Source organism: Diceros bicornis, chromosome 17 (assembly GCF_020826845.1).
Source record: "Diceros bicornis minor isolate mBicDic1 chromosome 17, mDicBic1.mat.cur, whole genome shotgun sequence".
Lineage (NCBI taxonomy): Eukaryota > Metazoa > Chordata > Mammalia > Perissodactyla > Rhinocerotidae > Diceros > Diceros bicornis.
In genome coordinates, this window is record NC_080756.1 from 46,270,274 (window position 1) to 46,293,353 (window position 23,080).

The window sequence follows — 23,080 nt, forward strand, 5'->3', positions numbered from 1 at the left end:
TGAAAGGTCTCTAAAAGTTTGAGATGGAAGGAATGATGAGGTCATGAGTAAGTAGGCTTTTTACTCTGACTACTGTGAGGAGAATAAAGTATTAGAGAGGCTGGAAGTGGAAAACATACAAGGAGGGTGTCGTAAAAGTCCAGTGAAGGCATGATGGTGTTGGGACTAGAGTGCTAGGAGAGGAGGAGAAGAGAAGTAGTCAGCAGGTTATATATCGAAAGTGGAGCTTTCATAATACAGGATTTTCCCATGCTTGGCCAACTTCTCTTTCTATTCTCTCTCTGAGTGATCTCATCCATTTATAAGGTTTAAACCAGTGTTTCTCAAACTTCACAACTTACCTGCAGAGTTTTTTAAAACATAGATTCATGACTCCAACCCTAGAGATTCTGATATAGTAGGTCTGGAGTTGAGCCTAAGAATTTGCATTTCTAACAAATTCCTGAATGATGCCAATCTGCTGGTCCACAGACCACACTTTAGGTAACCTGGTTTAAACTACTATCCATAGCCTGACGTAGTACAAATCTTTAGTTTAGGGTTGAAATCCAGGCTTATATATCTTACTGTCTTTCAGAAATCACCTCCTAGAAATGACAGTTTTTTTGAAACTCAGAGCTCAATATGTTCAAACTCGTCATTATCTCTCCCAGTACATCTCCTTCTTCTTTTGTAGTCTCTATCTCGGTTGGTGGTACCACCACGCACATAGTCATTCTAACAAGGAACCCATAAGTCATCTGTGATTCCTCACTCCTCCTCACCCTCATCCTTCACATCCTATCAATCACCACATCATGCTGCTTTCACCTAAATATTTCTTGAATCTGACCACATTTGTCTATTGCTATTAGGGATGCTCTAGTGCAGGCCTAAACAATTTCCAAACTGGTTTTGTTTCCATCAAATCTATCCACACAGCTACCAGAGTAGAACAAAAACTGATCATATCCCTCCTTTACTTTCGGTGGCTCTCCATCACTCACAGAATCAAGGCCAATTTCCTTATTTACATAACATTAGAGGTCCACTGTGATCTGGACCCTCTGCCCACCCCCTCCAGGCACATTTCTCATCCCTGTGTAATATGTACTTTGCAGGCTAGCAACCTTGAGCTGCTTCCTTATAATTCCCTGCACATATCACACCATTCTAGGACTTCATGCCTTTGCTCATGCTTCCCCTTTACCTCAAATGCCCTCTCCTCCACTTCCAACCCTCCTCATATCAACTACCCACATTTAGTATCCTTCCATACTGAGTACTGTAGTCACTTCCTCCAAGAAGCCTTCCTTGATATCCTTACTTAGTGCTTTCATAATAGCCCGTGTATATTTCTTTTCCTAAGCTCTTCCAAATTTTTAAATGTGTTTATTTCTGTCTGCCTGCATTGTATCATTAGCAACTTGAGGTCTAGGACTGTGTCTTGTTTATCTCTGTACCAGTGCACAGGTCCTAGCATATAACTGGGAATTATTATGGGTTTGTCGAATGAAGAAATGAGCTTTATCAGCACACTCCACTTTGGTGGCCTGGGTTCAGTTCCCGGGCACGGAACCAACCACACCACTCGTCTGTCAGTAGCCATGCTGTAGCGGTGACTCACATAGAAGGACTTACAACTAGAATGTACAACTATGTGCTGGAGCTTTTGGGAGGAAAAAAAAGAGAGGAAGATTGGAAACAGGTGTTAGCTCAGGATGAATCTTTCCCAGCAAAAAAAAAAAAAAAAGAAATGAACTTTATGCCAAGGCTATAAAATTCTGCATAATGTAGTTCACTGTGTCATATATATAAAAGAATAGAAGAAAAAGAAAAGTTGGTCTCAGTGACCCCTACGGAAACATGACCGTACCCGTACTCATTCTTCCCCAAGGCAGCACTCTTACCGGAGGAAAGAGATGGAGGAAAGAGATGTAGGCATTTCTGTCTAATTTAGATGGACACATTTCTACTGAAGAATTTTACTCATATTCTTGCATGATTCAGTCAAGTATTATGCTAGGTACTCCAAGGAATGCAAGGTGTGTAGGACACAGCTCTTTCCTCAAGCATTGTATATTTTGGTGGAGAAATAAGCCTAATATTCAGAAAATAATCACTTAAGAATACCAGGCAGTGTTTACTAAAGTACTGAATTATATTGTATAAACAATGCATATTCTAAGAGTTCAGAAAAAAAAATAACATACTTGTCCTGACTCAGTGGTGGAAACCTTCGAAGGAGGAGGAGGTAATATTTGAGATATATGTGGGCTGATTGTGAGCACTTAAATGAAAATGACTCTCTTCTAGTCATTCTAATATGTGCTCTGTGATAATAAGGATCAAAATGTAGTATGGAAACGATGATAATGGGGATGATTTTCTTAGCCTTGACCATTAATTGAGTGCTTATTCTGAGGTAGGAATTCTGCTAGATGCTTTATCACACGTTATTTCCAACCCTTCAAGCAATGCTGAAAGTTGATATTATCCCTCTTTTACAGATGAGAAAACCAAGGCAGAGAGATGAAACCGTTGGCCCAAGGACACACTGACAGGAAGAGACAGACTCAGGACATCTGCCTGAACTGCAACTCTCCCCTTCCCGCCAGCTGCTGTTTGTGCCTCGAGGACACATTTCAGAATGGACAGCTTTCACGGCAGAAAGCCTTCTCTGAGTTTACTGTCTTAACTTGTAGCCTCCAAGAAACGTATCTGTGCAAAAAGTGGAACTCTTCTCAGTCTGCAGTCATTTGTCACTTTCCCAGGCTCATGGCAAAGGTATCGCCCCCAGGAAGTTTTGTCTAGAATTACCTTTCAGTTGTATCCTTGTAACAGCAAAGAAAAGTCAGAAAATATTTCAAAGGTTTGATAATTTTTCTGGAAATTCTTATGCATGTTTCCAAGTTCTGTTGATTTCACTTGGCATAACAGGGCTAAGGTCCTTAGAGTAAGAGCATTCTTATTATCATGGTAGGCATTTTCTTACATTTGCAGAAGCATAGACATGGGGAAGGGAGCCTCGGTGCATAACATATCTTTGTCAGCAAGGGCTAGAAGGGGACCATCTCCATTTTAATCCTCTTCAGGGAGTCTCTTAATCTCAATTTTCTCATCTGATAAATACCTATGAACAATGAACTGCAACAGAAGAAAGTGAAAAATGGAAATTTCGAATAGATTCCTGCCCTGAGTGTGATGCTGGAAAATATTTTAGGAGAACGTGGCAGTGACCCTCCAGCTTACTGCAAGTCCATTGTTAAATCCTGAAGAAGAGGCTCTAAATTAGCAATTCTTAATCCTTTTGAGGTTGTGCACCCCTTTGAAAATTAAATGAAAGTTATGAATTCTCTCTCCTGCCCCAGTAAATGCCTACACATTGCACGCATGCATACTGATTTTACAGACACTTTATAGGGGCTTCCAAACCTTCCTATGTCTGTGCCTAAATCACTGCATTAACAAAAATTGTGAGGACACATTGAGTTTAGCAGGAAAAAAATGTCTTGTTTCACTAGTGATGTCGTCTCTAGTGAGACGTTGAGAATTCGTTGGTGTCATGTAAACCATGAATCTACCATTCCCAATTTTTAAATCCTTCTTGTTCCAATTAATTTATTCTACCTATATTATTTTTTAATCATCTGTCTCCCTTAGAACATAAGTTACACACGAGAGGAGTGATTTTGTCTGTTGACTAATGCTGTATCACCAGTGCCTAAAACAGTACCTGGAAGAAAAGAGATGCTCAACTAATGTTATTGAAAGAAGAAATACGTCCCTTCTTGAGAGCACTGAGCTACAAAAATTTACTCTCTTCCATGTAAATTAATAATTCTTTTATTTAAAATATTGTCAGATTCTTTGTTTCAAGAGCTGTCTTCTAGCTATATCATTTTGAAACTTATAGATTAAATCTGTATTTGGTTTTCAGTACTTTTACTAATTTTAATTATATATTGTTTTCCTTTTTATATTTTTCTAATCTCTTTTCTCCCACCAAATGACCACTAACTCCTTGATTCCTTCAGTTCCATTGTCTAAGGATAAGATATATCTGGCAGCATCAATTTATAAAATTAAGTGAACAAAATGCAGTACATTTAAATAACAACAAAATAAATGTCAGTTTCTCCAAATATATTTGCTTAATTAGTCAGCTCTAAACATTGAAACAATGTAAATACTGAATATTGAAATATTTAGTATAAATAAGCATTTATTACTGGCAGCAGCTACGGAAATGTGTAGAATAACTGTGGCTTGGGTACTTTAAAAACTGTTTGTTCCCTCAAATGGTTTAAATATGGCCTCTGCGACTTGTTCCCATTTAAATTACTTCACAAACCATTTCCTCAAATATGATAGAAAGTCAATTTTAGCACTTGTTAAAATCACAAATTCTGAGTTAGAAGACTATGAATTAATCAAGTTTTACTTTATTTTGTAATCTGCATTCCTAGGTTTAATCAAAAGCAATGCTTTGGTTTTCTTTTTTTTTTAGTTTAAAAGAAAAATTAATGAAAACTACAACAAATAACATTTGATCGTTTGTGCTGCCATACAAAGCTACATCTTGAAATTACAACCAAGAAAACTCTAAAAACTTGTGTGAGGACAAATTTTTAAATTTAAGACCAAATATATGCAGTTAACATTTGTAATTTCTTAGCACCCTGCATTTGCTGCCAGCAAACTTTCAACATATTTGGCTGATAAAGAAGCTGGCAGAGTCCCTGAAGGAACAGAAGTTACCGATATAAAGTAAAGTCTACGCGAATTTATTGCTACCGGTTTTAGACTACTTGCCTCAGTAAGATTATGCACTGAAATGACTTGAGTTTTAGACATATCCACACAATTATTCATATCGCTCATGGCTATAGGTGCCATACCCTTGCATGAACACTCATGCATATCCATGTTCACATGGGCAATCATGCTCCCGCATGTGCAATTAATTGACAAGAATGCTGCTCAGCGTTGGCTGATCGAGATACGCAGATCAGTGCAGAGGAACAGGATTTGAGACAGCCCAGGGTTTCCTCTTCTAGTAGGTTTAAAACATTTTTTTTTCTCACTAACTTCCTTCCTGTTCTAACTGCCTGACTACTCAGAAGTCAGAGTTGAGAGACAGAGGCACCCAAGACAGAGACGTGAACCACTGTAGGTAAGTAGAAATACAACGGGGTGAGGGAGGCTACGGGTGGGCACAGAGAATTGTAGGAAATCTCTGAACTGGGCTACAGCCCTCAAAGCTCATTTTTTTTTTAGAAGGGCAGTTCCTCTTTAAAACAAACTTCATGATAAGAAAGTACTAAGCAGGCTGCTGGAGCAGTTCTGCATAGAAGGGGAAGTCAGAGCAGGGAATGGAAGCAATGAGTCAGGGGAGGGTATGCATTGCAGCCCAGGAGATGAAATCTTGAACGTCCTGGAAAAGGGCTGAGTATTACTACTGAGGAGTGCCTGGAGGGGTTTCCTACCAGGTAGGAGCAGGCATCTGGCCAAGCTCAGAAGCAAAAAGACTGTAGATCCAAACTGATACGGAACGTGTTGGTGGATGGTGGGTTGGTGCTGGGGTGGAGATGTGTGGTTTCCTGTTTTTAAGTAGACTTAAAGAGACTGGTTGAAAAGAAAAAAGAATGGTTCAAAAAATGGTTTGAGACTAATGTTTAGTGTCAAACATTAAACTGTTTTAAACTAAAGAATTTTCTAGTGATATAAGAGAAATGCATAATGAAAGCCTCCCTTTGAGTACAATAGGATTTAACCATCAAGGGGGAAGTACGGTAGAATGCATTGTTCTTTACTCATCAGTCATACAGAGATAGAATTTCTACCACTGACAAAAACTGTATTAAATTCCCATAGTGAGATGGGCAGAGAGATAATTGCTGTTGCTGCCAAAGAATAGCTTTTGACATCTGAGAGAACTAAATGCAAGCACAGCGTGAAAGACACCAAATAATTTTTTAAGAGATAGGTTCTAGAAAAACCCAAGTGGGCCCAGCTAGGACACCTGGCAGTGGGCCTTCAAAATATCAAGGTCATTGGCCGCCATTAGAAGCGCTTTAAGCATGACCTGAAATACTTTCTTCCTTTTCAGAGGATGTCCCAGTCAGCATGTTTTAGAGACATTGTAATTAAACATTAGACCTAGGGTAACTTGTGCCATGGGTCTGATAAACCCTGAGCTCTTCTTCTATTCAAGGTGGAGGAAGGCAGACCACTTGCACATGGAGGTTCCATATTTACCCCTTCACATAGAGACCAAGAATCACTGAAATCAGGATTAGCATGTTGCGTTCTCACGGCAGGAACGATCAAGCCGGGGAAATCAAGAGGTCTCGGTTCGCCCCGGGGTTCAGTCACAGGCAGGCATCATACATCTTTGCTATTTCTTTGTTTCATTAAATTTAAAAGAAAAATCCCTCCCAAATTCAGATATGACGCAAGCATAGTAACAAGATCATCTTACTCTTTTGTGAGGTGTGCGGAACTCTGAGAGAACAGTTCATTCTCCATCTGTGCTGCACAGAGCCAGCACGTGTGGAATAACCATGTTACAGCTGAACAAAAACTGGTTGGCATCTCCCAGGCACTGGAATTTGGTCGTCCCTTGCTTGGGAAAACATGAGTTGGTCCCTAGGGAAGTGTGCTCTGAGCAACATCAAGTTTCTGTTTTCAGTGGAAGCTCAACACAGCAAAGTCATTCTGATGGAAAGATGAGGGCCTGGGCCAATTCATGGGAGCACAATACATTACAAACTTCAGCTAGCAGGAAGAGAGAAGCCCTGGGGAATAAAAATTAAGCAGATAGAGAAAGAGAACCAAAGTATGTGGAGAGCCTTCTATATGTCAGGCCTGGTGTTAGAAACTTTCAAACTTGCATCCTGAGCAGACACAGGGAGGACAGTAAGGCTCGGAAATGTTAAATGACTTGACTAAAGTCACATACTGGTGCGAAAAAGAACCCATAGCTACAATGCCGCAGAACGACATTTTAGGAAATGTCCCATGAATGAAATTTTCTTTAATCCCACATTCTGAGCATCCTTGTTCCTGGGTCACTGTTATCGCCACCAGGGATCCTGGATTAGAGTCCACACTGGCACACCCAGAGATGAGTCTCAAGTTGCTCCTGAAACTTCAACAAGATTTATCCATTCAATAAACAATTACTGTGTTGATCTGTGCTGTTTCCACAGCCAGAGGTGGTAAAAAAAACCTCATTGAATTTTCTTAATCGGGCTGATATTCTAAGCACAAGCAGTCATAAAAATTGTCTTTACTTCTGTCTAATTTTTCATGCTTAATTTAAAACCTCTGTGAATGTATTCAGTTATTGTGGTGTCGTCTTTTGCCTAATAATGGCTTCCTTCATGCACTTTTCTTTGAGGACTGTTTAAAACAAATATTTGTGAAAGTACCTAGCACAATGACTTCACACGGTAGACACTCAGAAAAGTTCAATGAATCCTCTGAGTTCTCTCTCCTTATGCATATGAACCTGGGTTAGAAGAGTATACCATGAAGGTACAGGCAAGAAATAATGTATCATTTCTCTCACCAAGGGAAATGCTAAAGAATTCTGCTCCTAGTAATTTGTACCCTCCTCTGGACTGATTTTAATGTTTATTGTATCTAGAAAACACTGTCCTCCCAGGCCCTGGGTTGATTCTTCTCACTCAGCTTTGCAGTGTCAGATGTTCTTCATGGGGCCAAGGTGTTAGAAAGCAGGAGCCCAGGAAGGACCAATTCCTCCATGTTTCTAGGGAATACTGAGACACCAGGGGGGACTCTAGAACCAAGACAGCTTCTGATGTCCCGTGGGATAGACGTGGATTCCCTAAATGGGCCAAATCACAAGGCAGACAGCAAAGCAGACCCAAATCCTTGAGTAGCACTGAAATGTCAGCAGTCCTTCAGAGATGGCCCAACTCTCCATGACCAGCCATAGAGCTGCAGCCCCAGATTTGGGAAAAGTAGGACATATCCTGGTCAACAGGGTGTGGAGATGCTGGGAGTGACAGAGAATGCTGATGCTTTCATAGGTACTTCTCTGATGGAAATCCCCTACTTCTGGTATTTCCACATTTCTCTATCTCCCTCCCTCATCTTTACCTCCTCTATCTAATATTCACGGCTTGTGCATCTAGCTGCGTGATCTGGCAACTTTGGAACATGAGTTAAGTCCCCACAGTATTTTGCTCCACAGCCAGAGAGAATTCTCTCCATTTGCTGTTCCTGTGTCGTCTATCATTTCTCGTCATTCACAGAGTGACCTCTGGCTTCAATTATGAAAGGGAGCAATAAATAGAATCTAAAATTAAATTTTTCATGAGGAAATTTTTTTAAAGAAATATTAGTGACAGTTCCATTTTAAGATTGATTCAGTTAGTAAACAATCCTTGCAATTCCCAGAACTCCTTGTCTCTTCCATACTCTTCAAAGAAACAAAATCTATTTTTAAGGAGGAAGGAGTGGACATTGTCAACACTGAAGATCCAAGGGAAAGCACTTGGTGCCTAGGGAGTCAGTTAATTTGCTTCACTGAAGCTACACAACAAAACAGCATCACAGCGAAGGGAGGAGAGGCAGGGACAGGACAGTTATTGAACATCTACTATTGGCCATTATAGTCCTAGAACTATTCATACATTCTCTCCAACTCTTCAACACTATAAAGAAAGATTATTGTTCCCACACTAGTGGTGGAAAATATGAGGTTAATAACTTGCTTAAGTTCTGGAATAAGTCAATTGCAGAGCCACATTTTGAATCTCTAGTCTATCAGACTCAAAGTCCATGTTCCAGTAGACACCAAGGTCACCTTTCTCTGAATTAACCAGGTGATTCATTTCATCTAAACTCAGGAGGTTCACCTTTTCTTGCCTTCAACCTATTGGAACCTGCACGCAAGAACCAGACATGTGTGCTCTATCCTGAGACTGGTGTAAATTCTTAAACATATTTCACTTTCAGTGTCTTGGAAATTTCACTGAATTTGCAAGTGAAAACATTGATTTGTGCTATGTCATACTCATGCCACGAGTAACCATCTTAATTTAATCTGGCGTTTTAATTGAGACGGAGAAGATTAAATCTCCACCTCAGCACGTCTAATCCTTGGCATTGTTTCACTGAATAACAAACAGGGGGGTATGAGGGTTCCACTGTGAAAATTCATCTGTGTAGGCATCTGTGAAACAGAAAATAGAGATAATTGGAGTAGTAAGCACACGAAAAAAAGCGAATGTGTTTTGGGGCCTGACAGAGTCCACGCTAACCTCGTTAAGTATATAATTGCTAATTCTCCATTTCACTTTTCCTGTGTAAAGAGCCAAAGTCAAAAATAACATACAAACAAACAAACAAAATAACCCTGCTGTTTGTGGAACAGAGGGCAAACTGCAGAGGAAGGTGAGAAAAGACCAACCAGAATGTTCTATGCTGACATGCTGGGTTCCCCCAACCCAACCCCACTTCCTCTTTTCCTTTCTCATTTCACAGCCTTCTTTACATTAAGGAGCATTAGAGTCATTGAATTAAGAAGGGGCCTCTGAGATCTTCTAACTCCAATGATTTCATTTTGCAGAGGACGAAACTGGAGCACAGAGACATTCAGCAATTTAGGACTTGCGCAAGGTGACACAGGGGCAGAGTTGCACTGACGCTCTCTTCATGTGACACTTCCCTGTTTTGCTAAAGCCGTCCCTGCAGAGTGTTGCAAAGGAGCATTTACCTCTGCCTGTGCCTCCCTGGATAGATTCCCAAAATGACAAACGAGCTCTATAATTTCATTATTACTTCTTAATAAAAACGTAATAAATTCAGTTGAAGCAACAGAGAGCAGTGCCTAGAAGTCAGACAACCTGGGCTCGGACCTTAATTCTGCTCCTTACACAATTTGTCTTCTTGGGCAAGTTACTTACTTGAGCTTTAGTTTCCTGATCTGTAGAAGAGAATGATGAGAATGCCCACCCTTAATGTTGTAGTGAGGACTAAATGAGATAATCCTCGTGAAAGCATTTAGCACCATATACGACAACAATTATAATTATCATCATCAATGATAAAACCAGTTGTTCTTTAGATGATGAGATTAGAAAATAGTCTGTAGAATTTCCATAAAATTCCTATTCTCACTGCATCAAGCACCCATAAAATGGGAGGATTAAAAGAGAAAACTGACATGTGTGGCTTAATATAAATTGGGAAATCACTGTCAAACTATCTAAACCATTTATGGCTGGGGCTTTGGAAGAATCTGAGGTTACTCCGAGAGGAATTGTGAAATTAAAAATGCAGCATCTTTTGGGAATTCACATACATTTGAAATAATTAAAACAGAGATAGTCTCTTATATACACAGGTGAAATAAGGTATCTGAAGGACAACTTAACTGACCCATGACTGCAGGTCAGGAGAAACAGGCAGATAGAGATGGTCTGCTCTAACCCCTCACTTCCCAAGATGAGGAAAGTAAGATCCATGATGGTGGAAACATTTGCTCAGGGGGTCACTGCCAGTTAGCAGCAAAGCCAGAACCCAAACCTATGCAAGATGAGGCCTAGTTCAGTCAAGAGATCATTATCCAAAATCAAGTAGATTGACCACAGAACTCTTCTTCTAAGGAGCCACTCCCCGTGCACCTCTGCTCCTCCACCAGGCTTTGTGGTCATGCTCCCTCAGATATAGATGTTGACTGATATCTCCTCCTGCTTCTATATAGCCAACGTTTTGTGTTCATAGACATGGTCCTTAGCTTGAGGTTAACTTGTGTCATCCGTCTGGCCAGGCCTCCAAGGGAAGCAAGCTTTCCCTTTAACACTCAACTCTGTTCTGTGTTTCCAAAAGTTACAGTTTCAAGGTCATGTCCCTAATCTTGGACTCCAGTAAATTCTATAAAGGACTTCAGGGGTTCATAAATCCCTTGACTGCATGCAAAACTTCATGGGCTTATTCTTTTTTTCCTTTTGTAAGGACCATAACTTTTATCAGATTTTTAAAGAGAACTGTAATCCTCAAAAAGATTGAGAACCATCAATCAAACCAGCTCGGCATTTTTAGTGTGGTTAGATTGCCCATCCTCCATCCTCATCTCCACTGTGCTAAAGCACAGTGTCTTATAAACAGTAGGTGCTCACCAAATATTTGTGACCTTAATTTTGCTTTAAAAGAGCTTTCCCTGAGAACTGCTTTTTCAGTCCTTTATTTTCTGTATTATGACACTTTCATCTTTTGCTAATCAGCTTTCCACAGTAAGCTGGTTTTGGGTCATCTGGCCTCATATCTCTTTTTCTTACGCTATCTAGTTAGACCAAATTATTTTAATGTGGCCCTGAATTTCCTCCTCTTGATTGCAACAATTTCATATAGTAATCCCACATTATCCCCTACTCTTTAATTTCTTTAAATAAATTTGTGTCTCATTTTTATGGAGCAATTATTGTACCTGTTGCAATGAACCAAGGAAATTTAGAACTGACGTGTCTCAGATTTTCTAATGACAAGATCAAAATCTAGATGATAGATAAATTAACTTGCCAATGATCACACTGTTAGAGGTTAGCAAATCCTGTCCTAGACCAGATCTTTCTCTGTTTCTCTGAATCGCTCTTTCTCTCTCTCTCTCTCATCCTCTCTCTCTCTCTCTCATTCTCCTTTCAAAATTGAGATTTGAGTACAGAATTACAATTCTCTGTAGGTTATTGAAATCACCTTGAGCTAGTTAGTGGCTGGGTGTGATGTTACCATCTGATGGTCAGACTTCAAGCAGATGACTTGTTAGAATCAACTGATATATTCCAGAAAGGTCTGTCCACGGGAGTTGAGATGTCTTCCTCTGTAGACAGCCTTCCTGATGCTCTGTCCACAGGCTTCTTATGTGACCTTCACCCTGAGTGTCTGGTCAGGCTCCTGGATGTCACCAGAGGAGAGCCTGTCTCATCTGATTAGTCTTATCTGGGTTGCTCTTCATCTGCCTCTTAATGATTGTCCTTAAACTACACACAAACTACAGCCTCCACCCACGGCACCTTTCATTGTTTTTCCAGCTAGTTCATTCGCTTTCCCTGAGGGCTGTTTGGAATACGGGTTGAGTTTGTCACTATGATTATTGTACTCGTCTCTAGAGGCTCAGCTTTGCGTGGTGCTGGTTCTTGAGCTGAGGCAAGAGTCGCCACAGGAACGGGCCTACCAGTTTCCTTCCTGCACAGGAAGTGGGCCTGGGCGTTGCAATGCCGTTTTCAGATTGATCAAGGTTCATAGTGTTTGGCTTGTTACTTTGCTGGAGGACGACTGATGAGCCAAGAGATATCATTTCTTTTTCTTTTCTTTTCTTTTCTTTCTGTTAAAATTGCTTTTGTTTGACTTTACTTCCAAATTTTTTTTTTCCTGTTGCCTATGATAATGACTTGAAACTCAAAACCACTACTGATTCTGGCCAGAGATAGCTTCCCTCTCAGGGGGCTTTATAGAGGCTTGCAGAGTCACTCAGGATGAGCTGTGATAGGTACTGTCTTATAGTTGTGCTTCTTAGGAGCAATGAAGCCTTTACTCACAGGCAGGGAAGAGAGTTACCCTCAGGGTAGAACTGAAGGAAATCAGGAAATCATCTCCTTGTCCAAATATCTCCCTTGTTTCCCCAAATAGCTCCATTGCTGCCAGCCGTGGGGCCTGAAATTCTTCCGGTAGAGATTTCTTCCTTTTTATTAGGACACTGTATCGCATCCACCTATGTGGATTTGGTCAATGCTCTAAACCTCCGGGTTTCAATTTTTTCTCAATGATCAATTGAAGGATTGGAAAATATCACCTCTAAGGTTTATTTCTGCTCTGAAAGGCTCTGACTATGCATGTGCTAAGAGAAATAATTTTTAAATCTATTATTCAGGCATTAACACTTAAGTGTGAATAATTTTATTAGGTCTCCCCTCAATGTTTTAGCACAAAACAAGTAAATGTAGATGATGATGGAAAAAAGACAGACTCCAGGTATGCCCAGGTGAGGTCTAAGAGCATAAGGTCATTGGAAATCTGGGGCAGAGAGGGAGGTAATATAAGGGAAGTAGGTACAGAAAGGGGAGATCGTTGGAAGGGTACTAAAGACATAGTTACAATTTTGTCTAGAGGAATTTAAAGAGTCTTTGCTATCTTGTGTCATTTCAAAAGAACAGAAGATCATTAGATATAGAACCTAATAAATCAATGAATGTTTATAAAATGCCTGAACTATTCAAGCGTTATGGGAGATTCAGAAGAAACAAAGAACCTAGTACCTGCCCTCAAGGAATTATTAGCAGTGATGGGTGGAAACAATTCAGACACCTCAGGCAGGTATCATAGGGGCCTACAACTTCTCAAGAGTTACAACTGAGGTATTGTAGGAGTTCAGGGTAAGATTCAATTAACGGGAAGAAGTCAACTTTCTTTGGCAAGTACTCCCCCTGTCTCTTGACACCGCCATAACCAGGACTGTACATGCGGAGAGCTTTGATACGAGCAAGGCTGGCTGGATTTTAAGGACTGTGATAATTTCTATAACTATTTGAACTGGGGCTATTTGCTCATTATTCAGAACTGCTTGTGCTGTGCTGCTTCATTTGTAGTACATAATTCACAAATGAGTTATTTCTTTTTTGTTGGTTTTATTTAGTGAATAGGAGGTACTCATCACAGTGTGGAAAAATTCAGGCATGTCAGAGAAAAGACTGGAATGCATTATATTCTTATTCCATGAAATACAATGAGGTTGAATTAGGAGAAAATCTCCTGAAAAATCACTGACAATTACAGAAGTCCACTAGGGCAAAGGTGGTGCTAACAGCAGCCCTACAAACGTGTTTCATATCCGCTGACTCTTAGCTAATGGACTATCCCACTCTCTCTCTGAAATAGATCAAAATGACTGAAAAGGCCCCAGAACCACACCTGGAGGAGGATGACGATGAGCTGGACGGCAAGCTCAATTACAAGCCTCCCCCTCAGAAGTCCCTGAAAGAGCTGCAGGAGATGGACAAAGATGATGAAAGTCTAATTAAGTACAAGAAAACGCTCCTGGGGGATGGCCCTGTGGTAGCAGGTGTGTGTGTATGGGGAGGGGAGCAGGTGGAGGGTCCCAGTGAAGGCATACATGTTAGCTACTTGGGAGCAGGTGCAAAGGAAAGAACCAAGTGCTTCTAGGGTTAAGTGAGTGAGGCACAATCAATATATGCTGCCTAAAGTTATGGACTGTACAATTAAGTCTTTCTTCTTTGGAGACAAGGTGCAAATCAGCACTGAGACAGGCAAAAATAACACATAGGCAGAACTTAGAAAGAATTCTAGACTACCACTTAGAATTCTATTCTCTTCATCATCCTTCACATTTTCTTTTTTTCTTCTCTTTCTCCTTCTCACTCCTTACCTAACCATTTATCTCTTCCACATACACAATGGCAGGCTAAGACATGGCCCAAAGATATAGACAGGAAATGCCCAGCTAGCAGGGTGCCTTAAGCATAGCCACTTGGGAAAAGTTTGCTGTTGATAATTAAGAAGGATCTACAAGTGCCTGAAGCACAAACAGCATCGCTGCAATTTATAAGGCCATTAAGATCAAGCATGGTGAATCAGCCTTCCATTTCTATTTTTACTCCAGATACAGATATCACTTTTCTTTTTATGTTCTCTCTCTTCTACTTGAAATACATACTGTGTATACGTCTCTTCCCTGCGCTTACATTTCCTTTTAAATCCTGCAGACCCAACAGCGCCCAATGTCACCGTTACTCGCCTTACCCTGGTTTGTGAGAGTGCCCCAGGACCAATCACCATGGACCTCACTGGTAAGCAGACACATCCGTTCTGTTCAGAAGGGCCTAACATTATCAATGGGAAAACTTGGTTTTTGTCCCCTTTCCCAGCAAAAGGAAACCCTAGTAAGGTTAATCCCAGAGATACATATGCTGGGACCAGTTCACAAATCATTGCTCTCAGAGTACACAGTATTTACCATGCTTAAAGAAAAGCTCAACCTCTGTCTCTATTTAATGGAAGAGGGTGCAGGTATAAACACTGGATATATTTATTTGTATCATATTTACTTCAGATTTTTATCTCCACATGATAGCAGAAGAATTACTTTTCACGTAAAAAGATTGCTAAACTGGGGCAGCCTGGTGGCGTAGTGGTTAAGTTCACGTGCTCCACTTCCGTGGCCCGGGTTCGCAGGTTCAGATCCTGGGCGTGGACCTGCGCACGGCACATCAAGCCACACTGTGGCAGCATCCCATATACAAAATGGAGGAAGATGGGCACAGATGTTACCTCAGGGCTCATCTTCCTCAGCAAAAAGAGGAAGATTGGCAACGGATGTTAGCTCAGGGCCTATCTTCCCCAGAAAAAAAAAAAAGATTGCGAAACATCAGAGAAAGTTTCGATCTTATACCAGCTACAGAACTTACCTGGAGGCAAGAAGAAATCTAAGACAGAATTCCACTGTAAATACTTATTAATAGCTTAAAGCTTTGATTCTTTTAAACAAGCAACTTCCCCCACTAACGATGTACAAATTAAGATTTTGTTGTTATCTTTCACTTTATTGTGACAAGAGTCAAGTCCTTTCCTGAGACAGGTCTTGAGGAGATAAGGAGAGGTAGGGAAGGCGGGTATTATGGGGAAAATGGTGATCTGAGAGAAACGAGGAAAGGGCCATGGAGCTAGGAAGTTGGGGGCATCAAAGGCAGGTCTTAACTAAAAAAAAAGTTTATTACCAGATTCAAAAAGTGTACTCATGAGACAGAGCAAAGCATGATTCTAGAACAGTATGCCTAACAGCAAGGTAGTTCCCCTCCCACAGGACATATCCACTCTTTACCTTATATGGGCTTTTTTTGTCAGAGGGAGGAAATCAGAGGCTGAGAAGACACACTTCCTGTTCAACTGAAATCATTAGAGCAGACACAAAAATTCAGCTACCCCCACATTCTAGCATCTCTCCAGGAGAGAAACTCTCTCTCTGTTTCTCACCAGGACTCAGACCTCTTCCTGTGCGAAATTGTGTAATGTACCAGGTGCAACTGTCATTTTGCAAGAGAAGGTCTGAATTAGCACTCAGGAAATCTGTTCTGTTCGGAATGGTTTGATGATATTGCAGGAAAAACTTGGTCTCTGTCCCTTTCCCCAGCAGCAGGAATCCCAGATTTGGTTTTCTGTCACAAAGAAGCTGATGAGGTAATTCTCAGATATATGTGTATATATAGTATGCTGATATCAGCTCTCTGCATGAAGCACACGCCAGAGCTGTGCAAAACACACACACACACACTCACTCCTGAATGGCAAAGTATACAGGATCACGTCAGGAGAAGAACAGAGAATGACAACCTCTCTAATCAAGATATAGGAATTAGGGGCAGATCCCAGTTTCCTGGAGCCTGAAGCCTTTATAACTTATGACTTTCCTTAAAAAAATAATATGAAACTGTAAATGCAAAATTCAGTACAAAAGTGAATATTTACTTAGAATCATAAAAAGGAACCAAAACAAGTAAATTTTTAAAAGCTAGAAAATTCCACAAACATTACCAAATCCACAAAAGAAATAGTTGGTACTCATGTAATATTTTTCTTATATTTCTTTGTTTGACCAGTAAGTACATATTCTTTAATCATCTTTTCATTTGAACTTATTTTTCTAGAATCATTTTGAATAGAGAGAATAGAAAGATAGTTTAGACTTTCCTCTGGGATAATTGATTAAAACTTGCTTTTATTATTGACAATTAGAAAAGACATTTTCATACATAACTCATTACTGGTAATGTCATGCATATTCTTGGAGTTGTCATCAAACTTGGGGGAAAAAGCTCTGTTACATTTCTTTCATATCTAGCTGTAAGATTTCAGGCATTTCAAGTGTGTGTGCAGTGGCTCATCTCGAATATTCTGAATTAAGGGCCGTATGGACCATGTTGCTCTGATGGGCCCAGCAAATGGCTCTGGAGCTTAAACTTCATTCATCTCTTTGTGTATCTCCTTCTGAAGAGAATAAACTCTTTCTAAATCCACTTCCACAGGGGATCTTGAAGCCCTCAAAAAAGAAACTTTTGTGCTAAAGGAAGGTGTTGAATATAGAGTCAAAATTCACTTCAAAGTAAGTATCTTGCCCTGTATGTTTTTATAAAATTTAAATCCTTCCTATCATTAGGGGGGGAAAATCGAATTTCTTACGTTATCATGTTGGCATTCCTTTCGTTTGTTTCTTTTTTTCCCTGGATCTGGATGGTCCTCTCCCCACCTCTGAGCTCTACCTGTTGAGACCTACCCTTTCTTCATGCCTTTTCCCAGCCAGGACTCTCTCCTTGAACTCTCCTGTTATCACTTAAGCCAATGGGATCCCTCTGTCTATGAACTCCAAATACTCCCATCCACAAGGCATATACTACTCTGTATTGTTCCATTTGTGTCATTTCTCCCCTACTCGGCCTAAGCACCTTGAGATGGGGAGAAATTGTATATCCCTTCTTTCCAATATGTCACACAAAATGTTGTAAATGGTATTTAGTGAATATTTATTGAGAAATAGATTAAAAAAAAAAGAAAGAAATAGATAAATGAATGAATCCATTAATAGGTAAATAAAATAGGACAGATAGAGCCTCAGCTGTATTTGCTCAATGATTACATCAATCCAGAGAGTGTGGTCATTGGTAAATAACTGAGAATTACAATTAGTTGTGGAGCAGGTGAAATGGTAAGAACAAAACTAAATAGATAAACTGACATATAATGAATAGGCACATACTCCAGCGAGCAGCCAAATTCAAGGAGAAAAATAACTTTGACTTTGAAAACAAATAAGTCAGAAATTCACTGTTTGCTCTTAATTGCTTATATTTGCCTTGGTTGCCCCTCGTTCCCATTCAGTCATATCCTCCAGGGCCTGAGCTCCACCAAAGAAGACTCCATCTGCCCTCTCTATTTGCTCACCAGGCCATTCTTTCCTCTGGGTGCAGGGGGTGATTCAGGGTTCATGGACAATCATTCTCCCCTACATACAAATACGCCTCAAAATAATTTCATTCTGAAAATATTTGTTGATGTCTACTCTATAATAGGCACTGAGCTATGGTTCACTTACTCGTTTCCTGTTGAACTGTTTGTTACTAAAGTACCTAAGATTTTGGTGAGGCATTATATCCAAGTATGCCTAGAAGCGGGTACACACCAGCCCAATTTTTAATCCTTAATGCTACTGCCTTAATTTGTCAATTTAGCCAGAGAGTTTTATGAAATGAAACAAGACAGGTAAATTTTGATGTGAATAAGATGAGGTCTGGAGCATGGGCTTCTGCTGTGTGTGGGAAGGCCGGGGAGGAATGCGATGGTGTGGGTCCTCAGTAGTCATGGTTACACATTAGGGTGACGGAGGGCACAGAAAGGGGTTTTCAAGTACTATCCACTTAAGAGATTTGGCCTTGTCTCTAACAGGAGAAAGATCTCTCTTTTCACTCTCTACGTGTAACCCACGTAAAGTTGAACCACCCTGTGGCCTGTCCCAGGATAAAGCTATAGTTAGAAGAAACACCAGTTCAAAATTTAAATTTAAAAAATGTCCAAGAAAGTTCACATCTATAATACCAGCAACACACCCTAAAATCCTCTCTCCTTATCTTGGTTGCTCTAAGTGTTCTCTTTCTCTCCCCACACTTCATAACATTCTCCAAAAACTTGGCCTGAGATGGTTCTTCTAGTTTCTCCCCCTTTTCCTTCTGCCTCTCAAGGGAATGTAGTAATCTGATTTCCATAGATCTCCCTTTTATTCACGTCACCAAGCTTCTTCCTTCTGGGGTAGGAGAGACGATGGGGAAGGGCATGCAAGCAGGGGAAGAGAATACTAGGAACATTCATACTTTTCTTTTACCCATCTCAAACATATTTGTATTAAATGGACCTTCTGTGGAACAGTAGAAAAACAGGAGATTCTTTGTTTTGAAGTCCTTATTACTACTCCACCAGCTTCCCTGTTTTTAGGTCATTTTCCCACCAGACCACATGTCCTAATAGGCCCGAGGGACCAGCTTAGAGACTTCTAGAAAGATGCATTCATTTCCTTATTCCTATGAGCCACATGTGGGAGTCAGAGTAACTAGAAAGTTTGGCTTTCACTTTTTCACAATTTCTTCGATGAAGCTGTTTTCATTCTGTCCACTTTTGATAGGTTTATACCACAGCTTTTACTGAGTGACAGCCTAGAACTTAAGCTGGCAGTATTCAGTGCTGTGCTACCTCATTGCTAACAAAACAAAATGTAGCACTGAGAGACTGGTTTATTTATTCTGTCCAAAACAAAAAGGGAGCCATAATTATTGCTGGGGAGAAATTATCTGAAGATGCTTTAATTCTTCAAACCGGTGAACGATTAACCACGCCTTACAGCTAATGACACAATGTCCACTTTAATTTGTTTATATAAACATGAACACTGTATAAAATTAACAGACAACCCAGTTCAGTCCTAGGTAAAATGAATCATAGAAAAACAAAGTGCTTGGGCTGTCTATATTTTCATTCTGTTTTAGCAAATTTTCTTTGAAAGGCTTGGGAAAGTAGCAAGATCTCAGATAACATCTGAAAGTGACAGACATCCAAAATATCTCTCAGACACGAGTAGATTTCACCCATTATTTATATATGTGGAGGATGTTTTCGTGGGGCCCATCTCCTCATCCTAGACTCCAGTCACAGTTACATTACAGGCACGACCATCTTCTAGACCTGATTTTCCATTACGGCTTTTCTCCTTGCTGCTTGTTTTTCATACGGTAGGTGGATCATTTCTGAGGTTAGGATTTTCAGATATTTACATAATATTTTCCATTCGTACCTTTTTAACCTTTCCTAAGACAAGGACAGACTTCTGGCCAGTAGTATCAGGGAGGGATTGCTCAAGACCGTTCTTTGGACCACTGAGAAAGGAGAAATGTAATGAAAAATATTGAGACAGTGTTTACTTAAACACCTCCCTTCTCTAAACCAAAAATCACAGTATTCGATGATTAAAACCAGATTGGCAACGTTGAGTCTTGTGATCTCCTCTTTCCAATCTCCGCCTCACCGCCACACTAAAGGATAATACTAATACTTATTTTGAACTAAATCTTCAGTGCTTTCATCTTCAGAGAAGACTCAGCTAGGTAGGATCAGCATGAAAGATGAGGAAAAATGAAAGACCCTCTTTAATCTGAATTGTTTGGATTCTTCCCACCTACAGGTGAACAGGGATATTGTGTCAGGCCTGAAATATGTGCAGCACACCTACCGGACTGGGGTGAAAGGTAAGGGACCCACACCTTACACTGTCCCAAACTCTGCTTCTCACTGATCCTTAACCTTCTGGTTATTCCCAATTGTTAGTCATAGACTCATTTAAGAAGCTGCTAAAAGCTGTGGACGCTAACCCTGGGAAAGGGCACACATATACCTCTGACCTAGATAATAACAGCAAGGCCTACATTCGCGAGACCTAGTTTAGACTGAGTCAGCCACTAACCTTCAGCATTCAGCTTCTGGAATTCAACTTTTTTACTCATAAAGGGGAAGAGTAACCGAAATAAGTTTGAATAAAAAAAGTACCTAAAAGTACTGTCAAACGTGGAAAAAAAAAAAAAAAAAAAGGTGGTTCACAGGTATAAAACCTGAGTGTCAGAGAAATCCAGGACAGGAAAGACCTATCCAATGGCACATGTGTTTCTTGGGAATGGGAGTTGGTAGTATCATGTGGGGGCAGATGGAGGTGGGGCAGCACTCAATTTCTTAAACAAAGAAACAAGAAAAATACTCTTTCTAGAACTGAGAAAAGCTGTTGAATTGAAACAAATAATATAACATTACTTAATATAACATTACTGCAGTTGTTCTTGATAAGTTGTACCCAAACACTACATGCCTTGGGAACCTGTCTTCAGTTTCCTTCCGTTAATATGAGCAGGGAGAAGTGAAAGGCAGAAGGCTGATGAGAGCACTTTCACAATCCCTTTTTACCTCAGGGGCTCTCTTACCCCAAAGGTGTGAAACAGTAATACATGTCAGTTCCACCAAATCGATAAACAAGGGATGGGGAGAAATTGTCCAATAAGTTTGCATGACATAGAGAACCACTCAATTGCGCAAATCCCGCAGATGATTGTTGACCTGAAGGAGCTTAATTGGTCTTTCCAATACCTAGTGTCATGAAAAAATAGTTCCGTTTCCTATTTTCCTTTGGGCCTAGAGACTATGTTGCCTCACTTAGGCAAAAGGATGATGACGTATGTGTAGCTGTTCCTAAAGTTATTCACAGTTAACAACAAACTACATCTTGCCTGCCTGTCTACCTATCTACATTACTTGTACTTTCTAGTCCCCTACTATTCTTAATATACTCCAGTTATTCACCTATTAATAACTTTGCTTGGCTACAATCACCCTTTGTCCCAGTTCTTTACTTTTTTTTTTTTTAATAATTTTATTTATTTATTTTTCCCCCAAAGCCCCAGCAGATAGCTGCATGTCACAGCTGCACATCCTACCAGTTGCTGCATGTGGGACACGGCCTCAGCATGGCCAGACAAGCGCGCGCGTCGGTGCGCGCCCAGGATCCGAACCCGGGCCGCCAGCAGCAGAGCGCACGCACCCAACCGCTAAGCCACAGGGCCGGCCCTACTTTTTTTTTTTTTACCAAATTATTAATTTTCTTCTCCCATCCAATTATTCCACACATGAATTCTGTTCATTCTGATTGCCAGCTGTTACCTTATCTCCCTCAATTGATATGTTTATAGAATGATAGTTTGTAGATAGAAGACCCTTGAAGTTCATTATATAGAGAAAGAAACAGAGGCCCCAAAATGTCATGTGACTTAGTCACAGAGCTGAGACCAGAACTCAGGTCTCAACTACTTTGGGATTTCTTTATGGTACAGTCTGCTACATCTCCATAAAAAGAGTCTTGATACTCATTGATTTAGGGCACTGATTCTCTGACTTTCCTGATGCTCAGAATCAGTTGTGATGCTTTTTAAAAACGCTGATTCTTGAGACCCACAGCAGATTACTGAACCATAGTCTCTGAGACTGGGTCAAAGGAAACTGTATTTTTAAAAGGTACTCCAATAATAAATTTTTTAAAGAAAAAAGATGCCTCAGGTAAATCTGAGGTTTAGTCAGAGACACTATTTCTCTTGTCTTCATTCACATAAGCTGTGCTCCACATTCTCCAGTTTGTAGTGTTTGTTTTTCCTGTATCAGATTCTTACCCGAATGAACTTTTCTTTCTCCCTAGTGGATAAGGCAACATTTATGGTTGGCAGCTACGGGCCTCGGCCAGAGGAGTATGAGTTCCTGACCCCAACTGAGGAGGCTCCCAAGGGCATGCTGGCCCGAGGCACTTACCACAACAAGTCTTTCTTCACCGACGATGACAAGCACGACCACCTTACCTGGGAGTGGAACCTATCCATTAAGAAGGAGTGGACAGAATGAGTCCACCTGCCCATCCCTTTCCCTACCCCTGCCACCTGGAAGAACCCTCCCAGTGGGTTCACCACCCCGTCCTTCCTCCCTGTTCATAGCTGGGTCCCTTCTCCAATGCTCCTCTCAGTCTCTTATTGATGCATCTTATCCCACACTGTCTCTCAAAGTAGGCCCTAGCACAAGATGCTTGAAACCCAGGCTTTCATCCTGCCCACTCCTTCTGATCCCCCATCATGGCCACATCTTTGAAGTTCACCATCTCAATCCACAATCATTGAATATTTTCTTCTCTTATTCCCATTTGAGCAGCTAGAGGCCAGGAAATGGGCAAATTATCACTAACAGTCCTTTTGCCTTGGGTTCCAGTAGTTCATTCGCATCCCTGGATTCTTCTGTGGTTGCTGCTGGCTCAATGAAGGTCCCTAATCGTATTCCCTGCCAGTTGGGGTTCTTCTTTTCTGGGAGACACTGTAAACAGCACAAGAGAGTAAATAAAACAGTTGTACGATCTGACTAAGACCCTCGTTTCCCTGCTTTCTTCCTTCTGATAAATATGGTAACTGGATGGTTCACATTCATGAGTTTCCTCAGAGGG

General features: G+C 40.6%; 1 protein-coding gene across 1 annotated transcript; it reads left to right on the forward strand.

Moving 5' to 3' along the window:
- The first annotated feature begins 5,051 nt into the window (after positions 1-5,051).
- Positions 5,052-23,004, forward strand: ARHGDIB (Rho GDP dissociation inhibitor beta). The gene is made up of 6 exons (XM_058558707.1): positions 5,052-5,155; positions 13,888-14,071; positions 14,733-14,816; positions 17,049-17,125; positions 20,246-20,309; positions 22,295-23,004. The coding sequence occupies exons 2-6, from the start codon at positions 13,894-13,896 to the stop codon at positions 22,492-22,494; spliced, it is 603 nt and encodes a 200-aa protein (XP_058414690.1). The 5' UTR covers positions 5,052-5,155; positions 13,888-13,893; the 3' UTR covers positions 22,495-23,004.
- The last annotated feature ends 76 nt before the right edge of the window (positions 23,005-23,080 follow it).

What these genes read in the sequence shown, in the direction of transcription:
- ARHGDIB (XM_058558707.1), top strand. Translation starts at nt 13,894, where the DNA reads ATGACTGAAAAGGCCCCAGAACCACACCTGGAGGAGGATGACGATGAG. An exon ending in AATCACCATGGACCTCACTG is followed by an intron (nt 14,817 to 17,048) that starts GTAAGCAGACAC and finishes CCACTTCCACAG; the next exon opens with GGGATCTTGAAGCCCTCAAA. An exon ending in GAGTCAAAATTCACTTCAAA is followed by an intron (nt 17,126 to 20,245) that starts GTAAGTATCTTG and finishes TCCCACCTACAG; the next exon opens with GTGAACAGGGATATTGTGTC.